This window comes from Nyctereutes procyonoides, unplaced genomic scaffold (genome assembly GCF_905146905.1).
Source record: "Nyctereutes procyonoides isolate TBG_1078 unplaced genomic scaffold, NYPRO_anot_genome, whole genome shotgun sequence".
Taxonomy (NCBI): domain Eukaryota; kingdom Metazoa; phylum Chordata; class Mammalia; order Carnivora; family Canidae; genus Nyctereutes; species Nyctereutes procyonoides.
Window position 1 is genome coordinate 29,479,018 of NW_026575122.1, and position 24,147 is coordinate 29,503,164.

Below are 24,147 nucleotides of genomic sequence, written 5' to 3' on the forward strand. Positions count from 1 at the left end.
GCAGAGGGAGAAGCAGGCTCCATGCAGGGAGCCTGATGCAGGACTTGATTCCCGGTCTCCAAGATCACACCCTGGGCTGAAGGCAGTGCTAAACCACTGAGCCACCCGGGCTGCCCTGCATGTGGGTTTTAACTGCTTTTTTGCTTCATGTTCATTTTGGTGAGTAAGCTTCATTATAAGGAAGAATCCACACTTGGGCTATTACTTGGTATGTACTGAGGGCTGCCAGCCTCCCAGACCTGCTCATAGCAGAGTTCAGCCACCTTGTTTTCTCAAGTGAGGGACCTACGACTGGAGAGCTATCTAGACCCCCAGATCCCCCGACTGACCTAGGGTCAGGAAGAAACCACGACTGTGCTCTGTCACAGTTCAAACCCGCTCATGTGGATGATCCCGGTCACTAGGAACGTAGTCTTGGGAAGTTAGAGATTTAGAAATCCTTCATCAGCAAGACTTAAAAGTGCTGGCCCTTAAATGGTTAAGAATGTCAATTATCTAAAGATTCAATTCACTCATCTGTGACACTTCCCTGTTAGTATCAGTAACAGATGTTACTGTGTTTATGAAATTTATTCTTTGATAAGAACCAATTTTTAAAGAAGAAGGAAAAGAAGAGTTTTAATCAGTACACATGCTTATTCTGACTTTTGCAGTATCAGTGCCTTGTCTTGGCCTTTTGCTGTTTGCAGGTGTAGTCCTTTTAAAGCTTCAATGAAAACCCCAGAGCTTTTACTTAGGATGAGAAGTCAAAGGTAAGCACCACTCAGTGATCTTTGCAAGTAAAAAACTGTCCTTGATCAGATACCTCGCTGCTAAGGTAGTAATGATTCATAGAAAGTTTCATAGAGTGTTACAGGAGAGATTAGTAAACTCAGCAATGGAAAATTTATTACCCCACTGGCCAGGAAGTAACCTTTCTTTACCTCACGGGCCCGGAAGTAACCATAAAACATTCTCCGGTATGTTAGAGCCTCCTTAAATATAATTACCAAACACAGAAACATGTGGCTTGTATTTTTCCCCAATTACAAATTATAAAGCACTATTTTTCAAACAGGATTAAATCTCATTTATTGGTCATGGAATGAATTTAATGCATAACAACTATCATTTTATATTTTTATACTGGAAAAGCAGAAGGAAGAGTGGAGCAAATACCCATCTTCCTTATCCAGATTCAATACTTAAACTTTTTATTTTTACTTTTTTATAGTGTGTGTGTAATGTTTCAAAGTAAGTTATCTGTAGACATCAAGGTGTTTTGTTTCTGACATGTATATAAAAACAAGTTTTTCTACATAATAAAACTAACATACCCTAACAAAATTATGATTTCCAATATGCAGTGGTCCAAAAAATGAGCTACATCTCTTTTTAAAACTGTGCTTATAGTTGGGTTGCATGTAGTAAAGATAAGTATTATTTCATAAAACCTGTTTCAGTTGCATATACGTTGTATATACATGCATACACATATATACATATGTTTATTGTAGATACATATTTCTTAGTGTGGGTCTCCTTCAGAAGAGCAGTATAGGGATCCCTGGGTGGCGCAGCGGTTTAGCGCCTGCCTTTGGCCCAGGGCGCGATCCTGGAGACCCGGGATCGAATCCCACATCAGGCTCCCGGTGCATGGAGCCTGCTTCTCCCTCTGCCTGTGTCTCTGCCTCTCTCTCTCTCTCATTCTATGTGACTATCATAAATAAATAAAAAAAAAAATTTTAAAAAAAAAAAAAAAAAAAGAAGAGCAGTATAGAGATAGTTACATTAAGTATTTGCTACTGAGTGATACTGCTGGTTCTGAGTATTGTATGACATCTAAAATGAATACTTTCAGTAACCTAAAAATCCAGCAAGAAGGATAAAACAAGTAGGGCCCCTCTCAACAGTATTAATAAGAGCCAGAATGGATCAGGAAGGAGAGAAAGTAACATGGGTAGGGGTTCCTTGGAAAAGCCTCCTGGAAGAAATCTTGAAGGGGTGGTAAGATCTGGATTAGATCAAGGTCTTGGAAAGGGTATGCCCAGAAGGGAATGATGTAAGTATTGAGGTGGAAAGTGCAGAGATGTGTCGGGCACACTGTGGTGCTAAGGTCTCTCAGGAAGGTGCTACAAGGAAGGATGGGGACCTAGGATATTTGGAAGAGGAAACATCACTCAGGGATTAAGTGCCAGCAGGAGAAAGAACCCAATTGCTTTATTAGAGGAAGAGTCATTGTACATCCTAGACAGTGTTGTAACGGAAAGAAAGTAGAAGTTTAGAAGATGACTGTAATGACTTTCCATGGCTGGGTTGAAGACCTGAAACACTGAGTGCAGTGCAGCCTGTTTAGGTGAGGTGTAGGACATGGGGGATCTGGGGATAGCAAGGAAGGGTCAATCTAGGGAGAAATTACTGGGCAGAGAAGTAACAGGATCTGGTGACAGCTTGAGTCAGGGGTGGAGAGAGAACCTGGGTAGAATTAGAGAATGATGCCACTGATAGGGAAGGTCATGGAATTAGCTACAGCCTGGTTCAAAAACAAAACAAAACAAAAAACACAGCCAGTGCATCTGTGAAAACCAACTTCTGTGACATAACACTCTCAAGAATTAGTTTAGGAGTATTTTTACAGGAAGTAGCAAGTTATAGTCATTACATGAGGTTTTCTAATACATTTTTTCCTTATTTTGCTTTGAGACTTAGGGAAATGTCAGACCTCTCTCTTTAGGGCCTTACTTTAGAGTTCTAGTTTCACCAACATAGCAACATAGAAGACTAATGATATGGATTTAAAAACTTAAGGACCAGATTCTGAGGTTTTAAGTTTTAGTCATGTGAGGTCTTGTACCTTTTCAAAAGTTGGATGAAATCACTCAAATACTAGGTATTTTTGGGTAAATAGGCATCTTTTGAAAAATTCTCTTTACCGCTCAGTTCAAGTTCATTGAAACTTAATTCTGCAGGGGCCTCCTGTGTGCTTTGAGACCTTGCTTGTCTTTTCTCCCCCTACATCTTCACCTGCATACACAAGCAGATTCCATGAAGCAGGGTAGTGAGGGTATTATCAGCTTCTCCTGAAGACCTTAATCACGGTGAAGGCAGCATTGTGGCTCTTGGCTCTGGACTTTTCTGAGGTATGTCAGAAAAGAGCACCTAACTCTGCACCAGGCCCTGTTCCAAGCACTTCACAAACATTCATTCGTTTAATCTTCACGATCGCCCTGTGAAGTAGGTACTGTTGTCACCATTTTACAGATGAGGAAACTGAGGCGTAGAATAAGCAACTTGCTATGATGATATGTTTAACATGGTAGAGATGGGATTTGAACCTGCGTGGTCTGGCTCTGCATCTGCTTTTAACCACTAATGGATGCTACCAACATGATAGAATTAACTTCTGTGTAGGTACACATGGCCTTGGAATTGGGCCTTTCCTATGAATCTCAGCTGGCTGGTGGCTTGCAAGTGTTTTGAGTAGGCCCTGGAAGGCTATTGTCAGCCCAAATATAGGTCTAAGAAAGGTCACGGGATAGTGTTTATCTTAAAAAATCACAATCCACAATTCAATTACGTTCTTTGTAGTTTTCTTTTTTCCCCAGATTACAAAACAATGTGTTTCTAGAGGACTATCCTCTAACTGAAATACAGATCTTCAGTGCTTTTAAACTGCTGTGGCTCCGGGAGAAGGAAGCCTCCTCTTGCCTTCATCTTGGTAGCAGAGCCTCTGATGATTATATACCTACCAGGGCTTTAACCAGAAGAGGGACTTTATGTGCAAACTGGCGTGTTTCACTGGTGTTGAGAATCATCATTAGTGGTTAAAACAGAAGCAGCCTACATATTTTGTTCAAGATATCTTGGGATTTAAGCTAGTTTCTTCTCTGACTTATTAATGTCAGATTGGGAACATCTCTAGTAATTGCGTTGTGGCCCCAAAAGCTGCCTAAAACCATTTGTTAGTATTGCTCTTCTGGTTTCTCTCCCATACATATTTTTTTCACTGTGCAATATTTAATGGAGACATAGTGATTTATGTAAACCAAATCTTAGGGGTTGTCAGGGTGTGGGAGACATGTTTGTGTCTAGTAAAAAGGATCTGCATATCACAGCAGGCTCTCAGTAAAAGATGGAGATGTTAGAGTGCAGCAGACCTTGGAGCCAGCGGGAGTTACAGCTCTGCTGCTTACTGGCTTTATGACTTCAGACAAGCCACTTGCTTTTTCTGTCTGTAAAGTTGGAGTAATTATCCTAATCTCATATTCTTGAGAGGAAAAATAAAATGTATGTGAAGCATATAGGAAATTATGTAATGCTTAAGTCTTTAACTGGTTGCTTCCATCTTTAAAATTAATCTGTACTATTTTGCCAGGATCCTGCCCTCTCTTGGACCCGTTCTTCTTGAGGTCTGCTTTTGTCCTTTAAAACAAATCATTGCCTTCTTAGACTTTGTAGGATAAAGGGACTCCTTGATTTTTGTGTGCACCTTCTATTGAATTATGATTTCCAAAGGGACGGAATTATACTTGATAATGTTGGTGGGGCAGTAAACATATTTTTTAAGTTTTTCATTTAACACAGTATAAGACTGCATCCTTATGCCCTCACGAATAATGGATTGAGTTAAAATACGGTGTGTTAGAAGGAGCAGACACGTGGATTCTCAGCCACAGTTCTGATGGTGACCCAGGGAGGAAGGGAGTACACCTGTGTATTCTGTACCTTGTGGGGGTTAATATTTGTCATTCGCTATTTGGAGCAACAGGAAGCCATGAAACACATCAGTTTTCTGAATGTTTGATCTTTCGCATGAATCACGAGCCATGAACTGCATGCAGTCCAGTCTTTCTTGAAAACAGTCCTGAATAACCTCAGTGGCAGGTTCTCCTTGATCTCGTCGTCACCAATAGCTGAGCAAATGTAAACATGAGGGACAACTGGCTACCCCAGTTGGCTGTTTGTCTACCATTGATTGAGCAACAGAGACTAAGGTCCTATTGAGGAAGGAATGTGGGGCAGGACACAATTGGCTTATTAGACATTGTGTCCCTTTGAGGCTTCAGTATAGCGGGGTGCCACATGTTCTACACTTAGATACAGCAGAATAAGCACTGTTAAAGGGGGAAATGCAGATTTTGTGGAGAGCAAAAAAGAAGCAATTGGTTCTAGCTGAGCATGGAAGTGGGGGTAGCGTTGTGGAAGAGGCAGTATCTGAACTAGTCCTTGAAAAGTAATTTGGGGGATCCCTGAGTGGCGCAGCGGTTTAGTGCCTGCCTTTGGCCCAGGGCATGATCCTGGAGACCCGGGATCGAATCCCAAGTCAGGCTCCCGGTGCATGGAGCCTGCTTCTCCCTCTGCCTGTGTCTCTGCCTCTCTCTCTCTCTGTGACTATCATAAATAAATAAAAATTAAAAAAAAAAGAAAAGTAATTTGGGGTGGAGGCCCCAGAGGCCATGCTAGGGATGGGGAAGTGGCAGGCACTGAATACACTGTAATAGGAAAGTGCATGAAGCAAGCATTCAGGGGCTTATTGGATTAAGGGAATAAGATAAAGACTGAAAGCTTAGACTTTGGTACAAATCCTGGTTCCTTATTAATTAGCTATAACTACAACTTATTTGATGCCTTCCCATTCCAAAGCACAGCTATTGACACCTACTTCATGGAACCCTGGAGGTGAAATGAATGTATATAAGCTCCCACCTTACCCTGGTACCTTGTGCGTAGATGTATTCAAAATATCCTTATGGACAGGTCTCCTGGCATATGGCTAAGAGAGTACCCTGATCAGAAGAGTTCTACTAAATTCTTTGCTAAGGATTTCACTCTTTAGGGAATTTTTTTTTATTACTTTTTTTTTTTTTTTTTAAGTAGGCTTTAGGGACGGTTGGGTGTCTGCCTTCAGCCCGCAGCATGGCCCTGGAGTCCTGGGATCGGGTTCCGCATCAGGCTCCCTGCGTGGAGCCTGCTTCTGCCTCTGCGTGTGTCTCAGCCTCTCTCTCTGTGTCTCTCATGAATAAATAAAGTCTTTAAAAATAAATAAATAAATAAATAAATGAATGAATAAATAAATAAATAAATAAATAAAGTAGGCTTTGTACCCAACATGGTGGGGCTTGAACTCACGATCCTGAGATCAAGAGTCACATGCTCTACTGACTCAGCCAGCCAGGCACCCCTAGTCTACAGGATTTTTTTTTTTTTTAGTCTACAGGATTTTAAAGATTTTGAGAAGGAACAGGACATGATCTGGTTTATCTTTTAAAAAGGTAGTTTTATTTGGCCCAAGGTGATGAGAGTTTTTATATTGCTTGGCCTCACTTGAAGCTTAACACAGCTTCCATACAAAAAATAAATCCTAGAATGTTGACTGAATATACTTTTCATGGACATTAAAATTTTTTTCCTGGAATATGATGCTGTTTATGGTTTTGGTTGAACAAAAAGAAGATTTTTATTTCTAGCTGCTATTTGGTGATAGTACTCCTGGCTTACATTAGAAAAAATAAAATTGCATCAAGGAAGTAAGTGCCATATTGCAAAAGGGAAAGAAACTAATAAAGATCAGGTTTTTTTCTACTACAAAATTAAGTATATTATTTCTAAGCCTTATCTGAAGGCTAGATGTGTTCTGACCTATTTATAACGAAATTCTATACTACAGATTATCTACTACATATGCAGTATTTTTTATGGTACCCAAAACAAATTAAACCCTGATCTACAGAGAATAATTTAATGATGAGGCTTAGGTTTGCTTAGGTTTCCTTTGGGGCCTGAGGATCAAGTTCTGTTTCCTGGCTCAGGCTTACTAAGCAACTTTTAATAGGACACAAGCCAAGCTGTGACCTTTACTGTGGCTTTCTCTGGGTGTCCCGACAATGGGAGACAGAAGTAGTTACGCCAGTTTATGAGTTGGGTATGTTTGACCACATTCCCCTTATTACATTTGGGAGTGAGAGTATAGCGTTCACCTCCAGGCAGGATGACCTATGTAGCATCCATAAAATAAGGTCCACATCCCTCTTTCTCCTAAGAGGTTATGATAAGGCACATGGGAAATAGAGTAGCAGTAATATCCAAGAACTTAAAAATTAAAAAAAAAAAAAGTGCCTGGGTGGCCCAGTGGTTGAGCATCTGCCTTTGGCTCAGGTCATGATCCCGGGGTCCTGGGATCTAGTCCCGCATCGGGCTCCCTGCAGGGAGCCTGCTTCTCCCTCTGCCTGTGTCTCTGCCTCTCTCTGTGTGTGTCTCTCATGAATAAATAAATACAGTCTTTAAAAAGCCTGGACACACATTGCACCCAAGAACCCCCACCCTCCGCATTTTGGGGATAAGGGAGGCAGTGAGTAGATGCCATGCTTCCTGCTAATTGGCTCAGGGGTTGCAGACCCATTTTTCTCTCCTTCAGAGCTGCCTCTCCTGCCTCAGTTCCTGGGGTGGGTCTCTTGGAGTATCATGTGCTATTTCCAGCTCTCCCCCAGCCCTCAAGGCAAGCACTCAGTCCTTTCCCCGGGAAGGTTTTACTGACACCCACTACCCGAAACTGGTGGGGAGTAACTTCCCTGGTGGGAAGGACTCCAGCCCCCCCGGAAGAGGTCAGCTCGGTGCCCAGGGTTTCTCACAGCCCTGTTTCTTCTAAGTGTAGGAACTAAAAGCCACTGTGATGTTTATTGTGCATTTAGTCCTAAAATTGGGGTTTCCTGCTTCCCCTTCTTCTGAAGGCACCATCTCACATCTCCCCACTGGAAGGAACCGTGAGCCCTTCCTTGTGGAAGGCTGCATTCTTACTAGTCTGCAGAGGTCAGGGACCCATGTGGGTACTCACTTCCCTTTCTCAAACTTGCCTGGCTTTGAGGTCCAGGTGATGCCCAGTGACTCCTTACTCCTAGAAATAGCCCTATTCTGGTGTCATAGCACATGCCAGTGAGGTCCCTGCCCCAGGGGACTGTGGCTGTCCTTCACCTACCGTTGGTATTCAGCGTAGGTTCTGGTGTCATAGCACATGCCAGTGAGGTCCCTGCCCCGGAGGACAGTGGCTGTCCTTCACCTGCTGTTGGTACTCAGCGTTGGTTGCTCGATTTGCATTACCCTGGCCTTCCCTATCTGGTCTCCCCCACCCCCCCTTTCATTTCATTTGTCTATAGGTTATACAGCATCCAGGAAATCTTTACCAGGTCAGACTAATTTTGTAAGGGATTAGTTTGTGTTAATCAAAAGTGTGAGTTATAAGCTATTTTGAAGACCATCTAAATTTTCTGGTGCACATAACTCAAAGTAGGTTACTGCTGCCTGGTAGAGGCTTAATGAAAAGATAATTATTTCTAATTACAGTATCAAGTGTTTGTAAGTGCTTGAAGATGCTTGAAGAATTTGTTTTTGAGAACCTTAAACACTTTGTCTAATCTCCTTTCTTCCATCAATTTGCACTATCTGGATAAAGGGTTGGCCCAGCACAGGAAGGTGTATTCCAGCCCCTGTTCTCAACCATCCTTAATCCCAGAATAATGAGCTGAATTTCACGTGCAATCAAGAACTAGAATTTCTGATGCTGTCGAATTTCTTTTGTCAGTGATGCTGAGAGAGGAAGGGCGGGGGGTGGGGGACATGACATAAAACCTTTATGGTAAAACTAGTGACTCAGTTCCTGATCTGGACACCATGAACTTTAAAAGAGGTTCAGTCCTTTTCCTGGAAAGGTTTTATTAACACATTAACACTTTAAAGAAGTTTATGGTGTCCTATTGACAGACTTGAACTACAGTAGGAAGTGTTCTTTGTCAAAAATAAATTAGTATAAACATTTTATGAAGACACTTTACCAATAAGATATCCTTTTGGATACTATATGGAGCCCTCTTTCGTTTTTCATTTCTAGCATGCAGTAGGAAAGAAAGTATTAATGAATACTGAGTATTCTGTATAGGTATCCACGTGAATGTGTTCATTATGGCATGATAAAGGATGCTTAGCAAGCCTTCAGAGTTACTTCTCCACTGCAGGTTAGCTCAGTTAGCAAGAAAACCAGGTGTCGGGTGCTGGGGTCCAGTGGTTCATTGGCTTTCCTGGGTTCCATGTTTATTGATTGGTGAGATATCTTGCAGGTACATGTCAGCAGCAGGAGGAAGGATGGCTCCCTTGTGTCATAGTATTATTAGAAGCAAAGTGACAGAAAGCTCGCATTTTTTTTTTTTTTGGTAGAATGTAAAAAAGGTATCCCTTGAAGGGCCATGCTGGGCAGCGGCCTTGTGCTCCCTGCCATTACACCCAGCATAGGGAAGGGCGATCTTTCCTTTTCTCCAGGCAGATTCATGACTTATCTGCTGAGTGGCCTCTGCACCCACGTGCGTCCGGAACTGAACCCCTCAGTTGTTAGGCCCTTAGACGTGGCTTGCCTCTTCTCCATAGGTCTCTCATCTCACTTCTCTGATTTTTACCTTGTTTCTCTAATTGCCTTTCTTGTCTCAGTGATCGTAAATGCTCGCACATGGTTTTGATAAAAGCGGTAAGCTCTTTTTTTTAATCTTCAAAATTACTTTGCCTAAAAGCTATGCCTATTTTAAAGCATGGATGAGGAAGAATGAATTCACAGGCCGAATCAAACCTGAGATGGATGTGGTTTCACAGCAGCCCCAGGGCTGCGGGGAAGCAATGGCATGGATGTGGATTTAGAGTTTAGCCTGTGGGAGGGAGAGTTTGACGACAGAGAGGTCTAAACCCAACCCCGAGTATTCACACAGCCTGGGTGCCCATGTTAGGGACACGAGTGGGTTTTCACACAGTTGGTGGCTGAGCTTAGGTCTCCCGAAGTCTTGCTATTTATTATCTATGGAGGACCTCAAGAAACCTATATACTTTTCATAAGCTTTACTTTCCTCATCAAATAGAATGAGTGTGAAGAACATATGAATACTAAAAAAATTATTTAGCACGATGCCTGACTCATCGTAAAAGTACCCAGTCATTAGAGAGGCAGGCTCTGGAGACAGACCACTTGGATTTCGGTCCTCACTCTGCCATTTCCTAGTGGTGTGCCCGTAGGCAACTTAGCTTCTCTGTGCCTAGTTGTCTCATTTGTTAAATAGTGATAACAGTAGAACATATCTCAGAATTTTTAACAAATGAGAGGACATGCATGTCCCTAACATGGCATTTTTCCTCCCGCGCATGTGGTAGGATTTTACTTCCCTGTCCTGTACTTGCCTTGAAATGCACTAAAGCCCAGTGCAGCGAGCAGGGGAAGCCACAGGCATCTCTTCTGGTGGGTGTCTTTAAGCCCCGGGGAATGATTCACCTGCCACGGCCACCAACAACATCACAGCAGGTCAGAGAGGCTTCCTCATAGTCCTCAGGTCCCTCAGCTGATTGCCAGCAGTCTTGTTAGCATGAGCAAGAAATGAACCTTTTCTTCTTTTCTATCCTTTTTTTTAAAAAGCCACTGAGATGTTGGCATTATTGCCACAGCAAAGCCTAGCACATTCTGATTGACAAACCAAGGAAAAGCCCTGCCTCTGGATTTGAAGTTAGATTCCAGCCAAAATGAGTAAGAGGGCAGAATGTCAGCTATGTTGGTTTGGACACCTGGCCACAAGGACTTGTGAGTGCCTCTGGATATTTGGCAGCTCCTTAGTGGGCCTCTGAAAGCACCCTCATGTGCGCCGGGAGGTACCTGTTGCCTGGGAGATGACAGCCAGTTTGAAGGACCGACTCTTTGGTTGGGTGACAGGGATCAAGAGCTTTTCTTAACATGAAAGCTGCATTGTATGGCTTGGGCTGTTATCCCTCCCTAGTTCCCATCTCTGCGTGTGTCTGCATGATCAGGCCCCTCTGTGACCCCCAGAGCCTCAGCCCATGCCCTCCAGGCACCCACGCTGGCCTCTCCCTGCCCTTCACTTGCCCTTTCCCACTTCTCTTAGGTGCAGTTTTGGGTGATGTGCCTCTGCATTGGCTGTCCTTCCCTTTTGTTCATTTTCCTCTGGAGCTTTCAGGGGTTAAATGTGAAACGTCATGGAGAGAGCCGTCTTTGGAAGGCTGAACAGTGTGTTCAAGCAGCACTGTAATTGATGGAGCTGTGCCTGGCTTCTCGGTGAGCAAGGTGAGCTCACTTACGCTGTTTTGGAAGCTTGGGTTGCTGCAGAGATGACTCAGTGTCCGTTTTTGATGTTAGTCCAAGGCTAGGCTTTTCTGTTAGCCTTTGTTCCAGAACATTGAGGTGACAAGAGAAATGTTCTGCTGCCGGAAGGAAAGCATTATTAGGAATGGCTTTTCACTAGGATGTTGGTGGTCTGCCTTTCACGTAAACTAATAATAACCAAGTGATTCCAAGAGTACTGAAAGGGGCTAGCAGTCATTTTTAAAAATAGCATCTATTCTGCCAAATAGTAATTCATGGTAAAACATGGTAATTCATGTTCAGTTTTTTTTTTTTTTAGTTGGAAAATACGAAAACATAAAAAGAATGACTTCTCTTAACCCCACTGTGCAAAAGATAACCATTGTTTGGAGCTTGTTTTCCTTTCCATTTTTACATAGAGGTATATTTAAAAAGGAAATTGGAATGACAACAATAGCAAACCTTTTTTGAAACCATTCTCTGTGCCAGGAACTCTGTAAGTACTTCATTTATGTGCACTATCTCATTTATTCCTCACAACTCTTTGAAGAAGGATTATCTCCATTTTACAGACGAGGAAACTGAGACACAAAGAGGCAAAGTCATTTTTCCAAAGCTGCACAGCTCATACAAGTGGCGTCGAGATGGAAACCAAAAGCACTCTTCCAGAGCCCAGGGTCTTGACTGGTTCATGCTAATGTCTCACAGTAAAGATAGCTCAGATTAAATTTCATGGAATTTTGCCATGTTAGCTCTGAGTTGTCTGGCTTGATCTCTTGAGAGATTAGCTACAGAAGTGACTTGACAGCTAAGAACACATAACCAATTAATGTCTGTGCCCAAACCACAGCATGTGTCTCCTGATGCGCATGGTCCGCGCACACGTTGGCTCCAGGTGATCTGTGAGCTCTGTCCTCCCCAGGTCCCACCCTGAAGCAGCTGCTCCATGCGGTTGCCCTCAGGGTGGGCTCCACGTTAAATGGAGGACATCCCCAGCTCTCTCCCCAGCACCCACATGAGATTTCACTGTGAGTTTAGGGGATGTATGGGCATCTAGTAATGAAGTGTACATTATTGGCTCTTGATTACCCTGCGGAGCGAGGGTTATAAAAGGCTATAAAAAGGTGCAGCCCAACACTAGCTTCAACCTTTCACCCTCATCAAACATGTGTAACTGAGATTTGCTGATGAGCAGTAAGATCAATTGACCTGAGCTTTGAATGCTCTTGCTTTCCCCAGCCTGGACTCTTGAGGACCTGCCTTAAGCATGGTTCTAAGTTTAGAGTGAGCCATAAGTCAGCCAGCTCTCCGTGTGCACACGTTCTGAGTGTTCGAGGCTGTCCTAGTGCAGAGTCTCTAGGGACAAGGTCATCGCATTGCGACGCCAGCACTAGGTGGCCACCTGAGGTGGGTTGCAGGTTAGAGGACGAACCTATGGTGGCATCTGGGAAGGTAAAGGGTAAAAACCTCTGCATCTTCTGATATGGTGGACTTTTCAGTACCGAGCAGGTTTGGGTGTTTTTTTTTTTTTTTAAAAAAAACAACTTCATCTGATCTTTGAACTCCAGAGGGTAAAAACAGGGTCTTAGGAGCCTCACAAAGTGGAGCAAAAAGACAAGAAGAGTGATAACTAGTCAAAACGAACGCATGCTGTTAGAGGTGAGGCTTGTGGTCACTGTGGTTACCCTCGGAGGTGGGGGTGATGTACTGATGATTGAAGGGGGTACAGGGAACTTCAGTTTTGTTTTATGGAGTTGGTTTTTGTTTTTGTTTTGTTTTGTTTTCTTGATGGGGGAAAGGGGAGAGGCAGAGGGAGAGAGAGTCATAAGCAGGCTCCATGCACAGCGCAAAGCCTGGTGCAGGGCTCAATCTCACAACCCTGAGATCACAACCTGAACTAAAATCAGGAATTGGAGTCTTAACTGACTAAGCCACCCAGGCACCCCTCTGTTGTCTGTTTTTTTTTTTTTTTTACTGGGTCCTGGTTATACAGTATGTCCAGTCTGTGAATATTCATTGAGTTTTATTCTTATTAAATGTGTGCTCTTTTCTGTGTGTAAATTATACTTCAGTTAAAGTTTAAAAGTCTTTATTTGTATTTGTGTCACCTTGTTGCAGCTTTCTGATGGACTAGGAACAGCTTCATGATATATGTGGGATTTTGATAAGCAGAAACAGATGGGTGCAAGCATTGTGAATATCCTTCTTATGAGAACATCCATAGGAAATTCACACACATTCTGGGAACTTTGGGTTGTATGGTTCACTTAGGATGAATGGCATCCATCAGATGCAGGGTGAGGCCTGAAAGGTTAGCTAGGGCCTTATAGTGGCCAGGTTGTATTATTTAATCTTAGAAGCTTGGGGGCGGGGAGCCAAAGAAAGTTTCTGAGAAGTAGAATAGCATAATCAGATCAGGGAATATCTCCAATGAAATCAAATTCATAGCCTCATGATCGTACGGTCACCATGGATTACCCTGTCTGCCCCAAATAAACATTTTCTAGATTTAGTGCATTCTGTGTTACTGTACTTTGTACCCATTCCTGTTAGGGCTCACCAGTGAGCCACAGGTGCATAGTTTCCTTGAGCCCACTGTGGTTGTCTCTCCAGAACTTGAAGATGATTATCATACACCTCCTTTAATTCCCTACAACCATCCTTCCATCTTGACCAGGTGATGCCACAATTTTTTTAGCCTTTTTTTCTAGTCTTACAAGTGCTTTGGCATTTATTTCCTTCCAGCCTTTCCTACATGATGCTTTTCTACGCAATAAAAACACCCAATGTTTTTTATTCATAGCAAAACTGTGTGTTGGAAGAGGGGCCAAGAATAATGTTAACAGACTTTTGTTGTGTAGGAGGACTGACTCACCAACCTGGGATTGTGTCCCACTATGCCATTGGGCTCCCTTCTCTGGGAAAAAGCATTGGGTAGGATCTTCCGCGGGACAAAGTGTTGATACTTCATTTTTGGAAGTGAATGCACTTGAGTCTAGGTCACTTGAGCAGGGTGAAGCATGTTGGTATTTGATTAATATTTTGCTATTTCTGGGGCCCCCGGGTTGAGCATCTGCCTTCGGCTCAGGTCATGATCTGAGGGTTCTGAGATCAAGTCCCACATCGGGCTCCCTGCTCAGCGTGTTTCTGACAAATAAATAAATAAATAAAATCTTTAAAAAGTTATACTCGTTTAAAAACATTTTTGCTGTTTCTTCCCCCTAAAACACAGGATAACTTATGCCACATATGGTCTTCTCTTTGGTTTCCGTTGAGACTCTGTGTCAAGACATTATTCTAATAGGGTTAACTGGGCAAAAAAAGATGCTTTTTAGATGTTACAAATCTTTGTTTAGAAATTGTGTTCAGGCCCTACAAAAGGGCTTGTCTTTAGTCCTTTGGGGACACCTTGGTAGGGTGTCCTGATGTAGAAGGAGAACCCAGTTAGGGTGACTTGGGTTCAAATCCTACATCTTGTTGTCTCAGTTTGTATGCATATAGATTTAATGTAGTCTTTACCTGGTGTGGTAATGAAGATCAAACAGGACGACGCATTCAAACATCCACAGTACCTGGCACCCAGATTTACCTTTGTCTTTCTTTATTTTATTAATTTTTTAAAGATTTTATTTATTTGACAGAATGAGAGCATGAGCAGGGAAAACAGCAGGCAGAGGGAGAAGTAGGCGCCCCACTGAGCAGGGAGCCCAATGTGGACCCCAGGATCATGACCTGAGCCAAAGGCTGACACTTGACCAGCTGGGCCACCCAGGCACCCCACCTTTCCCTTTTAGAGCGCAAACTAGTTATCCTCCTCACTGCGGTGCTCAGTGATACTTTGCACTTCTTCCCCAGGTGGCCCTTGAGTGAGAAAGCCATTTCTCTGGGTATTACCACTTGTTCTTATTTTTTAATCCCTTGGGTCATGATTTGGTGTTGCTCATTTCCACATCTCAGTACAGTTATATTACTCAGTAAAATTAATGTTTAATGATTTCATTAGGAAAATTATTTCTTGTGTTAATGAATATACCTGCCGGAACTTTTTTCTCTTTCTTTTTGTTACATGATTGGGTTCTGAATTGGACACATTTCCCACAGGGCTGCACTTCACAGGGGATGGGGTGTGGGAAGCACCCCAGTTACCTGGGTGTTTTGGGAAATGAGGACTCATTGGTAACCTCATGCCATTATGCATTCATTTTCTACCCTGGCAACTGGCAGTTATCATGTAATCAGACGAAACATTGGACACCCTGGGAGAATGGAATCTCACAGTTAGTAAACATGGATGCAAAAAAGAGTTGGACTGTCTTCTCTATTCAGTGGGAGAGGGTAGTAGGGAGTTTTTATCTTATGAATACTTGCAGTTTAAAGATTTATTTATTTGAGAGGGAGACCGAGTATGTGGAGTGGGGAGAGGGAGAGGGAAACTGAAGCAGACTCCCTGCTGATTGTGGAGCCTGACATGGGGCTTGATCTCAGGACCCTGAGATCATGACCTGAACTGAGACCTAGAGTTGAACGTTCAACCATCAGAGCCATCCAGGTGGCCCTAAATACCTACAGCTTAAAAATCTGGGACCTAAAGTATGTCTGTAGTGTACGCAAAGAGTCTATCACAAAAACTACGCCTTTGACTTCAAATCTTAAAGTGCTTCTTGCCTTCGTCCTTCAGGTAGAACGTCATGACATGAATACCCTAAGCCTGCCCCTGAACATTCGCCGAGGTGGGTCTGACACCAACCTCAACTTCGATGTACCAGATGGCATCCTGGACTTCCACAAGGTCAAACTCAGTGCAGACAGCCTGAAACAAAAAATTCTGAAGGTGACAGAGCAGATAAAAATTGAGCAGACATCCCGCGATGGGAATGTTGCAGAGTATCTTAAACTCGTCAGCAGCGCAGACAAGCAGCAGGCTGGCCGTATCAAACAAGTCTTTGAGAAGAAGAATCAGAAGTCTGCTCACTCCATTGCCCAGCTACAGAAGAAGTTAGAACAGTATCATAGAAAGCTCAGAGAGATCGAACAGAATGGAGCCTCCAGAAACTCGAAGGACATTTCCAAAGACAACCTGAAGGATCTGCAGCACTCCCTGAAAGATGCCCATGCCAAGTCCCGAACTGCCCCACACAGCACGGAGTGCAGTAAATCAAGCATGCCCGGAGTGTCCCTCACTCCGCCTGTGTTTGTCTTCAGTAAGTCCAGAGAGTTCGCCAACCTGATCCGGAATAAGTTTGGCAGCGCCGATAACATCGCACACTTGAAAAATTCCTTAGAGGAGTTCAGGCCCGAGGGGAGTCCCCGGGCCTACGGGGGCAGCGCGACCATTGTGAACAAACCCAAGTACGGCAGCGATGACGAGTGCTCGAGTGGCACATCAGGCTCTGCTGACAGTAACGGGAACCAGTCCTTTGGAGCCAGTGGAGCCGGCACGCTGGACAGCCAGGGCAAGCTCACCATGATCCTGGAGGAGCTGAGAGAGATCAAGGACACCCAGGCACAGCTGGCCGAGGACATCGAAGCGCTCAAAGTGCAATTTAAGAGAGAATACGGTTTCATTTCACAGACCCTGCAAGAGGAAAGATACAGGTATTTCAGATTATTCTCTTGAATTCTTTTAGAGGCATGACTTACTGCAGAGAGATTGCCTTCTTGAAAGTGGTATGCTGATGGTTATATTTTCCATAAATGTGGATATGGATGAAAAAAGTTAAGAATCGACAGTTTTTTCCCATACTTCATAGTTCTACATTTTATAATTTGTGACTTACAATTTGACACTTTAGAGAAAGTTGTGTCTTTTAACATATCCCTATATAGTCTAGGACTTGTGCAGACTAAGTTCCTGATTCAGTAGACTCCTGTTACAAAGTTTCATTACACTAATTCACCAATCTTTTCATCTATTTTCTTTTCTTCCATAGCTATGTCAAGTAAAAAAAAATTACTGCATTGTTCAACAAGGTAGATTTTCTTTGATACTTCAATCTGAAAGTCTTTACATAATATACAGTTTTTTATATATACTGTATCTTGCCCATTAAACTTTTCACCTTAGCAGTTTTCAAAAGAAATCTTAAGAGTAAAGTATAAATTCAAATCTTGTGAAATTTTTTTAGCTAACTTTTTACTTTATTTATTTGAGAGAGAGAAGGAGAGAACCCAAGTAGGGGAGGGGCAAAGGGAGAAGCAGGCTCCCCACTGAGCAGGGAGCCTAATGCAGGGCTCTATCCTGAACCCTGAGATCGTGACCTGAGCCAAAGGTAGACACTTAATCGACTGAGCTACCTAGGCCATTCCTAAGTTAGCTAATTTTATTTTATTTTCTTAAGATTGTATTTATTTATTCTTAAGAGGCAGAGACATAGGCAGAGGGAGAAGCAGGCTCCCCACGGGAAGCCCAAAGTGGGACTCGATCCCAGGACTCTGGGATCATGACCTGAGCCAAAGGCAGACGCCCAACCACTGGTGGCATGAGTCACCCACATGCCCTGTTAGCTAATTTTAAAAGGTGTTTTGTATGCTTTCATGTACTTATAACTTATTAATAAAAATATTAATCAAAAGTGACTTCCCACCATTTTCCCAGTAAAAAGATTCTCCAGAGTTTTAGGTTTTTTTAAAGATTTTATTTCTTTTTTAAGTAATCTCTATACCAACATGGGCCTTGAACCCACACTCTGAGATCAAGAGTCTCACACTCCACTGACCAAGCCAATCAGGTGCCCCCCAAAAGATGTTTTTTTTTTTTGTTTTTGTTTTTTTTTTGGTCAAAGTTAATATCTTGACTTATAAAACTGTAGATTAAAAAATTCAATACCCATTACATATTGTAAGATTAAACTTTAAATTTTGCTTACATATTTTAATCTCCTACATGGTTTTAAATGTATTAATTTAGAAATATGGCCTTTTTTTTAGCTCTTATATTTAATGAAACAACTTTTTTAAACTTTCAGCATACATCTTTGACTTTAGTTTCTTTATCACACAACTATTTTGGGGTCACAGGTTTTCCAGTGAACACTGACTTTAATTCCTTCTGAATAGTTTGGGATACAGTACTCTTTGGATCCAGATTTTATCTCAAGTCACAAATACTCATTTACATAAATGTAGGACAGTTTTTGTTCTCATTTGTCATATAGTTACATTTGTGATCTTCAAGAGTTAGCCACTGACTGTTTTGCTTGCAATAAGAGATCTTTTAAAAGGCTTTTACACCAAAATTTGGATACCTATGAAGTCATATCTGAGAAGAATTCTTAAATCTGCATTAATTTTTTTTTTTGGTCTCATTTTTTTTTCTTGAGGTATAATTGACATATAATGTCTCAATCTCCATCCCTCCCTCCCTCTTTTTCTCTCTCTTTGTAATGATCCTATCCGGTGACCTATTTAAGCATCTAACACTGACATTAATAGAAGTCATTTCAGATTAATGCATTCTCCCCAAATGCTTCCTGATTTCAAATAAACATTATTAGTTTTTGAATATAAGACAAATCCCTCTTCTTTGAGGGAAATGGGAGATAGGAACAGGAATCTTTGTTCTTATGTTACTTAAGATTTGTACTTTTGGAAATGCCACCCAATAAGCCATTTATAATTTGTAATGAGCTTTAATTTTTTTATCAACATTTAAGTTTCAAGAGCTGAAGCATGTTTTCAGAACTAGAGGATGCTTTGGGAAATGGTGGAACTGGTGGTAGTGTAGAAGTTGGCTCTTTCCTCATGGGCTCTCTGGCGTGTGAGAGCTGTACCGGTGGACCAGAAGACACTGTGCAGGCAGGAGAGGGGGGCCGCACTGGGGTGCCAGCAACTCTTGGTCTTAAGTGGGATCCCAGACAGCCCTGTCTCTTGACCAGCCCTGCTGAATGCGTCAGGTGTGTCCTGTTGTGTCATCACCACAGCCGCTGAAGCTGCTGTCCCATGTAGGGGGATAAGCCAAATCTGGTGTGCGTGGGACCTCAGGAGTGAGGACAGAGAAGTTCAGATGGTAGAAACCAGTGTTACCCAAAAGCATGTTCCCTGCAGCTAGATGTACTCTTTTGGAAACCTAGTCTTCCAGGGAATGAGAACAAGGAGACCTTTGAAGTGTCACTCTCAGAATCAGTCCTCTCTTTGCAAAGGTACGAGCGGCTGGAAGACCAGCTGCATGACCTGACAGACCTGCACCAGCACGAGACCGCCAACCTGAAACAGGAGCTGGCCAGCATCGAGGAGAAGGTGGCCTACCAGGCCTATGAGCGCTCACGGGACATCCAGGTACTGCCCCTCTCATCATCAGCCACTCACTCGGGCTCTTCCCAGCCTTTACTTCATTTACCAAACTGTAAACACATGACCTGCAAGCCCTAAAGGATTTCTGGCACGTGGAGCAAGATGTTTTCTCTGCACAAACATTGTCCACCTCATTAACCCCATTAGCCCGTGTTATAGATTTCACTGACTACAGAGGCTATTCTCTGTAGCCTCAAAACTTTTTTTTTTTTGTTAACAAATATTTATTATCTACCCAGGCCCATCACCTATAACCTCTTTTCCTCCCCCGCTCCCATCACCAGAATCGCTAAAAATTTTTAAACCGAGGCAAACCTTGCCTTCAAGAAGCTCACGGGGTGAGTGGGGAATCAGGATCAAGTCAACTTCCAAACCACTCAAGAAAACACGAGCAGGGGCCAAATTACATGGCAGACAGTGAAAGCCACAGGATTCAGGCACAGTGCCCAACAAGCTCAGAACTGGCTGGGGCAGTTGGTCATTTCATGGTCAAACATTGGATTTCAGTTTCAGTGAACCCTTACCAGTGGTGTAACCCTGAGCCTTGAATCGGTTTGCTTGTCTGTAGAATAATAGCTTCGATACCTGGAAGAATTTCAAGGACTTGAGTGCATACCATGTGCCATTCGCTAGCAAAGCACTTTACAAGGCTCTTTTTCCTCCCCATCGACTCCTTGCAGCAACCCTCTAAAGCAGTTCCTACTATTTTCCCCCTTTCTCAGATGTGGAGACAAAGGCAGGGAGGTTAAGTGCCTTGGACCTGGTCTCTCTCGCAAACAGTCCTTGAGTAACGAACATGAATGAACGTCCAGAGAGGGTGGGACCTGAGGGATGAGTAGGTTCTGGATGGATGTAAGGAAGGGTTTGCTGAGTCACTGTTAGCAAAGGCATGTTTCAGTGTGAATGTGCTGGGAGCATTGTAGTGGGACAGCCCTGGGCTTCTTGAGCGCTTTTTTTTCCTGCTACCATAGGGTCTCTTTCTTTTCTTTTCTCACAGTTTTACTGAGATATAATTGATGTATAACCTCACATTAAAGGGTACAACGTAATGATTTGATATATTGCACAATGATCACCACGGTAAGTTTAATTAATAACATCTATCACCTCACCTAGTTAATACATTTTTTTCTTGTTACAAAAAAGTACTTTTAAAACCTACTCTCAAGACACCTAGGTGGCTCAGTGGTTGAGCATCTGCCTTGGGCTCAGGTCGTGATCCCAGAGTCCTGGGATCAAGACCTGCATCGGGCTCCCCACAGGGAGCCTGCTTCTCCCTATGCCTATGTCTCTGCCTATCTCTCTCTCTCTGTCTCTCATGAATGCATAAGTTTAAAAAAAAAAAAAAGACCTACTCTCCTGGCAGCTGTCAAATATGTAATACAAAATTGTTAACTATAGTTGCCAAGCTGCACATTACATCCTCAGGAGTTTTTTCTCTTATAACTAGAAGTTTGTACATTTTGACCACTGTCACCCATTTCCCTAATCCTTACTCTGTGCTTCTGGCAACCACCAGTCTGTTCTTTGTTTCTGTGAGTTTGGTTTGTTTGTTGTTTTTTTTATATTCTGCATATAAGTGAGATCAAAGAGCATATTTGTCTTCCTCTGCTTGACTCATTGCACTTAGCATCATGTCCTCACAGTCTATCCATGTTGTTGCAGATAACAGGATTGCCTTCATTCTCGTGACCACATAATAATCCATTGTGTATATGTATATCTCATTTTCTTTATTCATCTGTTGATGGACCCTTGGGTTGTTTCCATGTCTTGGCTATTGTAAATAATGCTGCAGTGAACATGGGGGTGGGGATATCTTTTCTAGAAACTGATTTCATTTCCTTTCGATTTATACTCAGAAGTGGAATTGCTGAATTTGTATAGTAGTTCTATTTTTAATTTTTTTAAGACTGTGTATTTATTTATTTATTCATGAGAGAGACAGAGACAGAACCAGAGACATAGGGGGCAGGGGAGCAGACTCCACACAGGGAGCCTGATGCGGAACTCAAGTCCAGGACCCCCAGGATCATGCCCTGAGCCAAAGGCAGATGCTCAACCACTGAGCCACATGGGCCTCCCACTATTTTTAATTTTTTAAAGAACTTCCATATGTTTTCCATAGTGACCGCTGCAGTTTACATTGCCATTGATCTTCTTTTTTAAAACAAAAATGTAGACTTTTCAAGTAGTGCTCAGTTTTATTTTTACAACGTTTCTTTGTAGGCAGTGGTTATTTTCTCCAGCCCCACTTTATGAGGGAGAAAACTGAAACATGAAGGGAGATTTTTTTTTCTCCACAATGTGTGAACTGGAGTTTCAGCTGCCCACGTTCTGTTCTGCTCGGTGTCGTGGGCTGGGAGTGTGTGCCAGTCCAAGGCATCTACGTGGACAGTTCTGGGAGCCAGAGCGTCAGAGCTGGTAGGAAACACTTGCCTGTGAGGTCTGGGGCATGGGTGACCCTTGAGGGACTTGCATCCCTGCTCTGGTTTAGGAGACTCACCTTCACCGCTGACTGGTTTAGGATTTGACCCACTTAAATGTTAAGTGTTGCAAGGTGAAAACGGCGCCGTCAGTTTTATTAGAATATTCTGTTTTTAGAACATGTCCAGGATGCCACTGGATTATGTCTAAATATATGGTTTTCTTCTTTAGGTGAGAGTTTGGGTTAATATTGTTCTTCCTTTGTCAAGGAAACCTACTTTAGGGCTAACAGGTAAGATAAAGGGAGGGACTTTACCAGAGGCAGCTTCGCAGTTTAGAAGAGTTCACTTGAACATCTTTCGGGTTTTGTCTCTAACTCAGAAGCAGAAAGAGGACATCCGTGTGAGTGATTGGAGAGTTGTCTTTGTTAAGATAGTGAGAATCCTGGCTCTGCCGCTCACTGTGTGACCCTGGACGAGCTAGCTCCCTGTGCCTCAGTTTCCCCATCTATAAAATGGAAATATCAGTGAGCTTCACCTCAAAAGGTCGTCAGGAGAATTAGGTGGGATAATACAGAGTACCTCAAATCTTTGCCTGACGCATAACAGGCAGTCAGGAAATCAAGGCTGGCTGTTTATTTTATCATATTGGTGAGTGACTGTGTTCCTCGGGGCTTTTAGCGATCGGGCCTGCTCGGCTTCATCTTCATCCTCAGTTCTTGTTTTGTTCATGCAGGCTGGGCTCCACGGGGCACAGGCTGGTACAGGTGGTGAGGGTGGCTGTTGCTCACAGAGATGCCACGGTTTTACAAAGTTGAGATTTTTTTTCTATCAACCTTGAATTCCTAATTTTAAAAAGGCTTACAGATAATTCAGTCTGTCCTCTGTCCTTATCCCCTGTAAGTTAAACACTGGATTCGAGCAGATACTAAATAAAGATCGTGGGGCCGAATGTCTCTTAGCAGGTGCTACAACGAAAATTCCTTGCAATTCACTCCTTCATTTTCTTGGATTTTTTGAGGGGGGGGGTGGGGATTAAAAAATGCAATAGTTCTAAGGCAATTCACTCCTCGGATCACTCTGTTTATATATATAATTCATGTACCCAATTAAAGATGAATGAATTTGCCAAAATGCTGTTCTCTTGTCTTGTTCTGTCACCTTTTCCATGACGTGTCTGAAACGGGGAGAAATGGTGGGCTCAAGCATTTGAAAAGAATGCACGGTTTCTGGGGTGCGTGCCTGCCGTCATAGAAAGCCAACACGGCCTAGAACATGAAGATCTGAGGAAGTTGTACCTCCCCTGTTGGTGACTCATGTAATGGAAGCCACTGTAAGTGACAGAGACCCCGATCTTGGGCACAGATAGTATATTCAGCAGAAGAAAAGCGAATCAGTGTCCCAGCTGTGATGGTGGGTTAGAACCTGAGAAGATGGCTGTGTTGGAGCTGAGCGAACCCGTACTGGCAGGGGAGTCAGACGGCAGGCTAGTGAGCTCAGAGAGGCTCATCGTGCCACCTCTGGTTAGTCCTTTCCTCCCAGAACACACAGGGTCCTTCTCTCCCGAGCCTCACCCCTGTCCCTGGTTTGAGGTCTGCGCCCGGCTTGTGGCTGCCCTGTGCTGGGGAGACAGCAGGATGGCCCGGTCCCCATCCTCCCACAGCTCTGGACTGTCGCTTGGGTTGGAAAGGTGGAGGAGACTTCACCTCCTCTGACGGGGCTGGGAGGGCTGCCCCTGGACATAACAGTGGAGGAGATGGGACCTGAAGGGGGAGGGAGAGTCACCGGTGAAGGGGGGAGTGGGGAGGCAGACATTTCAGACACAGTACAGAGGCCCCAAACAGGCTGCTTTTCCGAACTTTAAAAAGCCTATATGGCTGAAGCGTGCTGAGCCGGGCAGGGACTGGCATCATGTGAGGCAGGAGACAGTGGGGGGAGGACAGAGGGGAAAGAAACGGACCCCCAGAGATAGACACTGGTGGTTGCATCGACGGGGCTGGTGACGGGAGAGGCGAGGAGTGTCTGATAGGAGGAACTGGGTGGACGGGGTGCTGTGCTGAGGAGAGGAACAGCAGAAAGGAAGCAGTGCTGATGGCAGGTACAGGAGAAGGTGCAGTACATGAAGCCACATTTGGACATGTTGCAGTTGAGGTGCTTTTAAGAGGCTCAAATGAGGAGGGGTGCCCGGGTGGCCCAGTTCGTTAAGCATCTGCCTTTGGCTCAGGTCATGATCTCAGGGTCCTGGGATAGAGCCCTGTTCTGCGGGAGTCTGCTTCTCCCTCTCCCTCTGCTCCTCCTCTCCCCTACTCCTGCTCTCTCTTTCTCTCTCAAGTAAAT

General features: G+C 43.5%; 1 protein-coding gene across 7 annotated transcripts in view; it reads left to right on the forward strand.

The window, feature by feature from the left end:
* The window catches only part of TMCC3 (transmembrane and coiled-coil domain family 3), a 144,305-nt gene that overhangs the window by 114,893 nt on the left and 5,265 nt on the right, over window positions 1-24,147 (forward strand). For 6 of the 7 annotated variants that reach the window (XM_055336358.1, XM_055336351.1, XM_055336355.1 and 3 more), the window contains exons 2-3: window positions 15,774-16,690; window positions 19,234-19,369. In XM_055336358.1, coding sequence (XP_055192333.1) covers window positions 15,789-16,690; window positions 19,234-19,369 — 1,038 coding nt within the window. In that variant the 5' untranslated portion in view covers window positions 15,774-15,788. Of the gene's footprint in view, window positions 1-9,233; window positions 11,078-15,773; window positions 16,691-19,233; window positions 19,370-24,147 lie in introns of those variants that run through there. The other variant, XM_055336356.1, reaches the window with a different exon arrangement.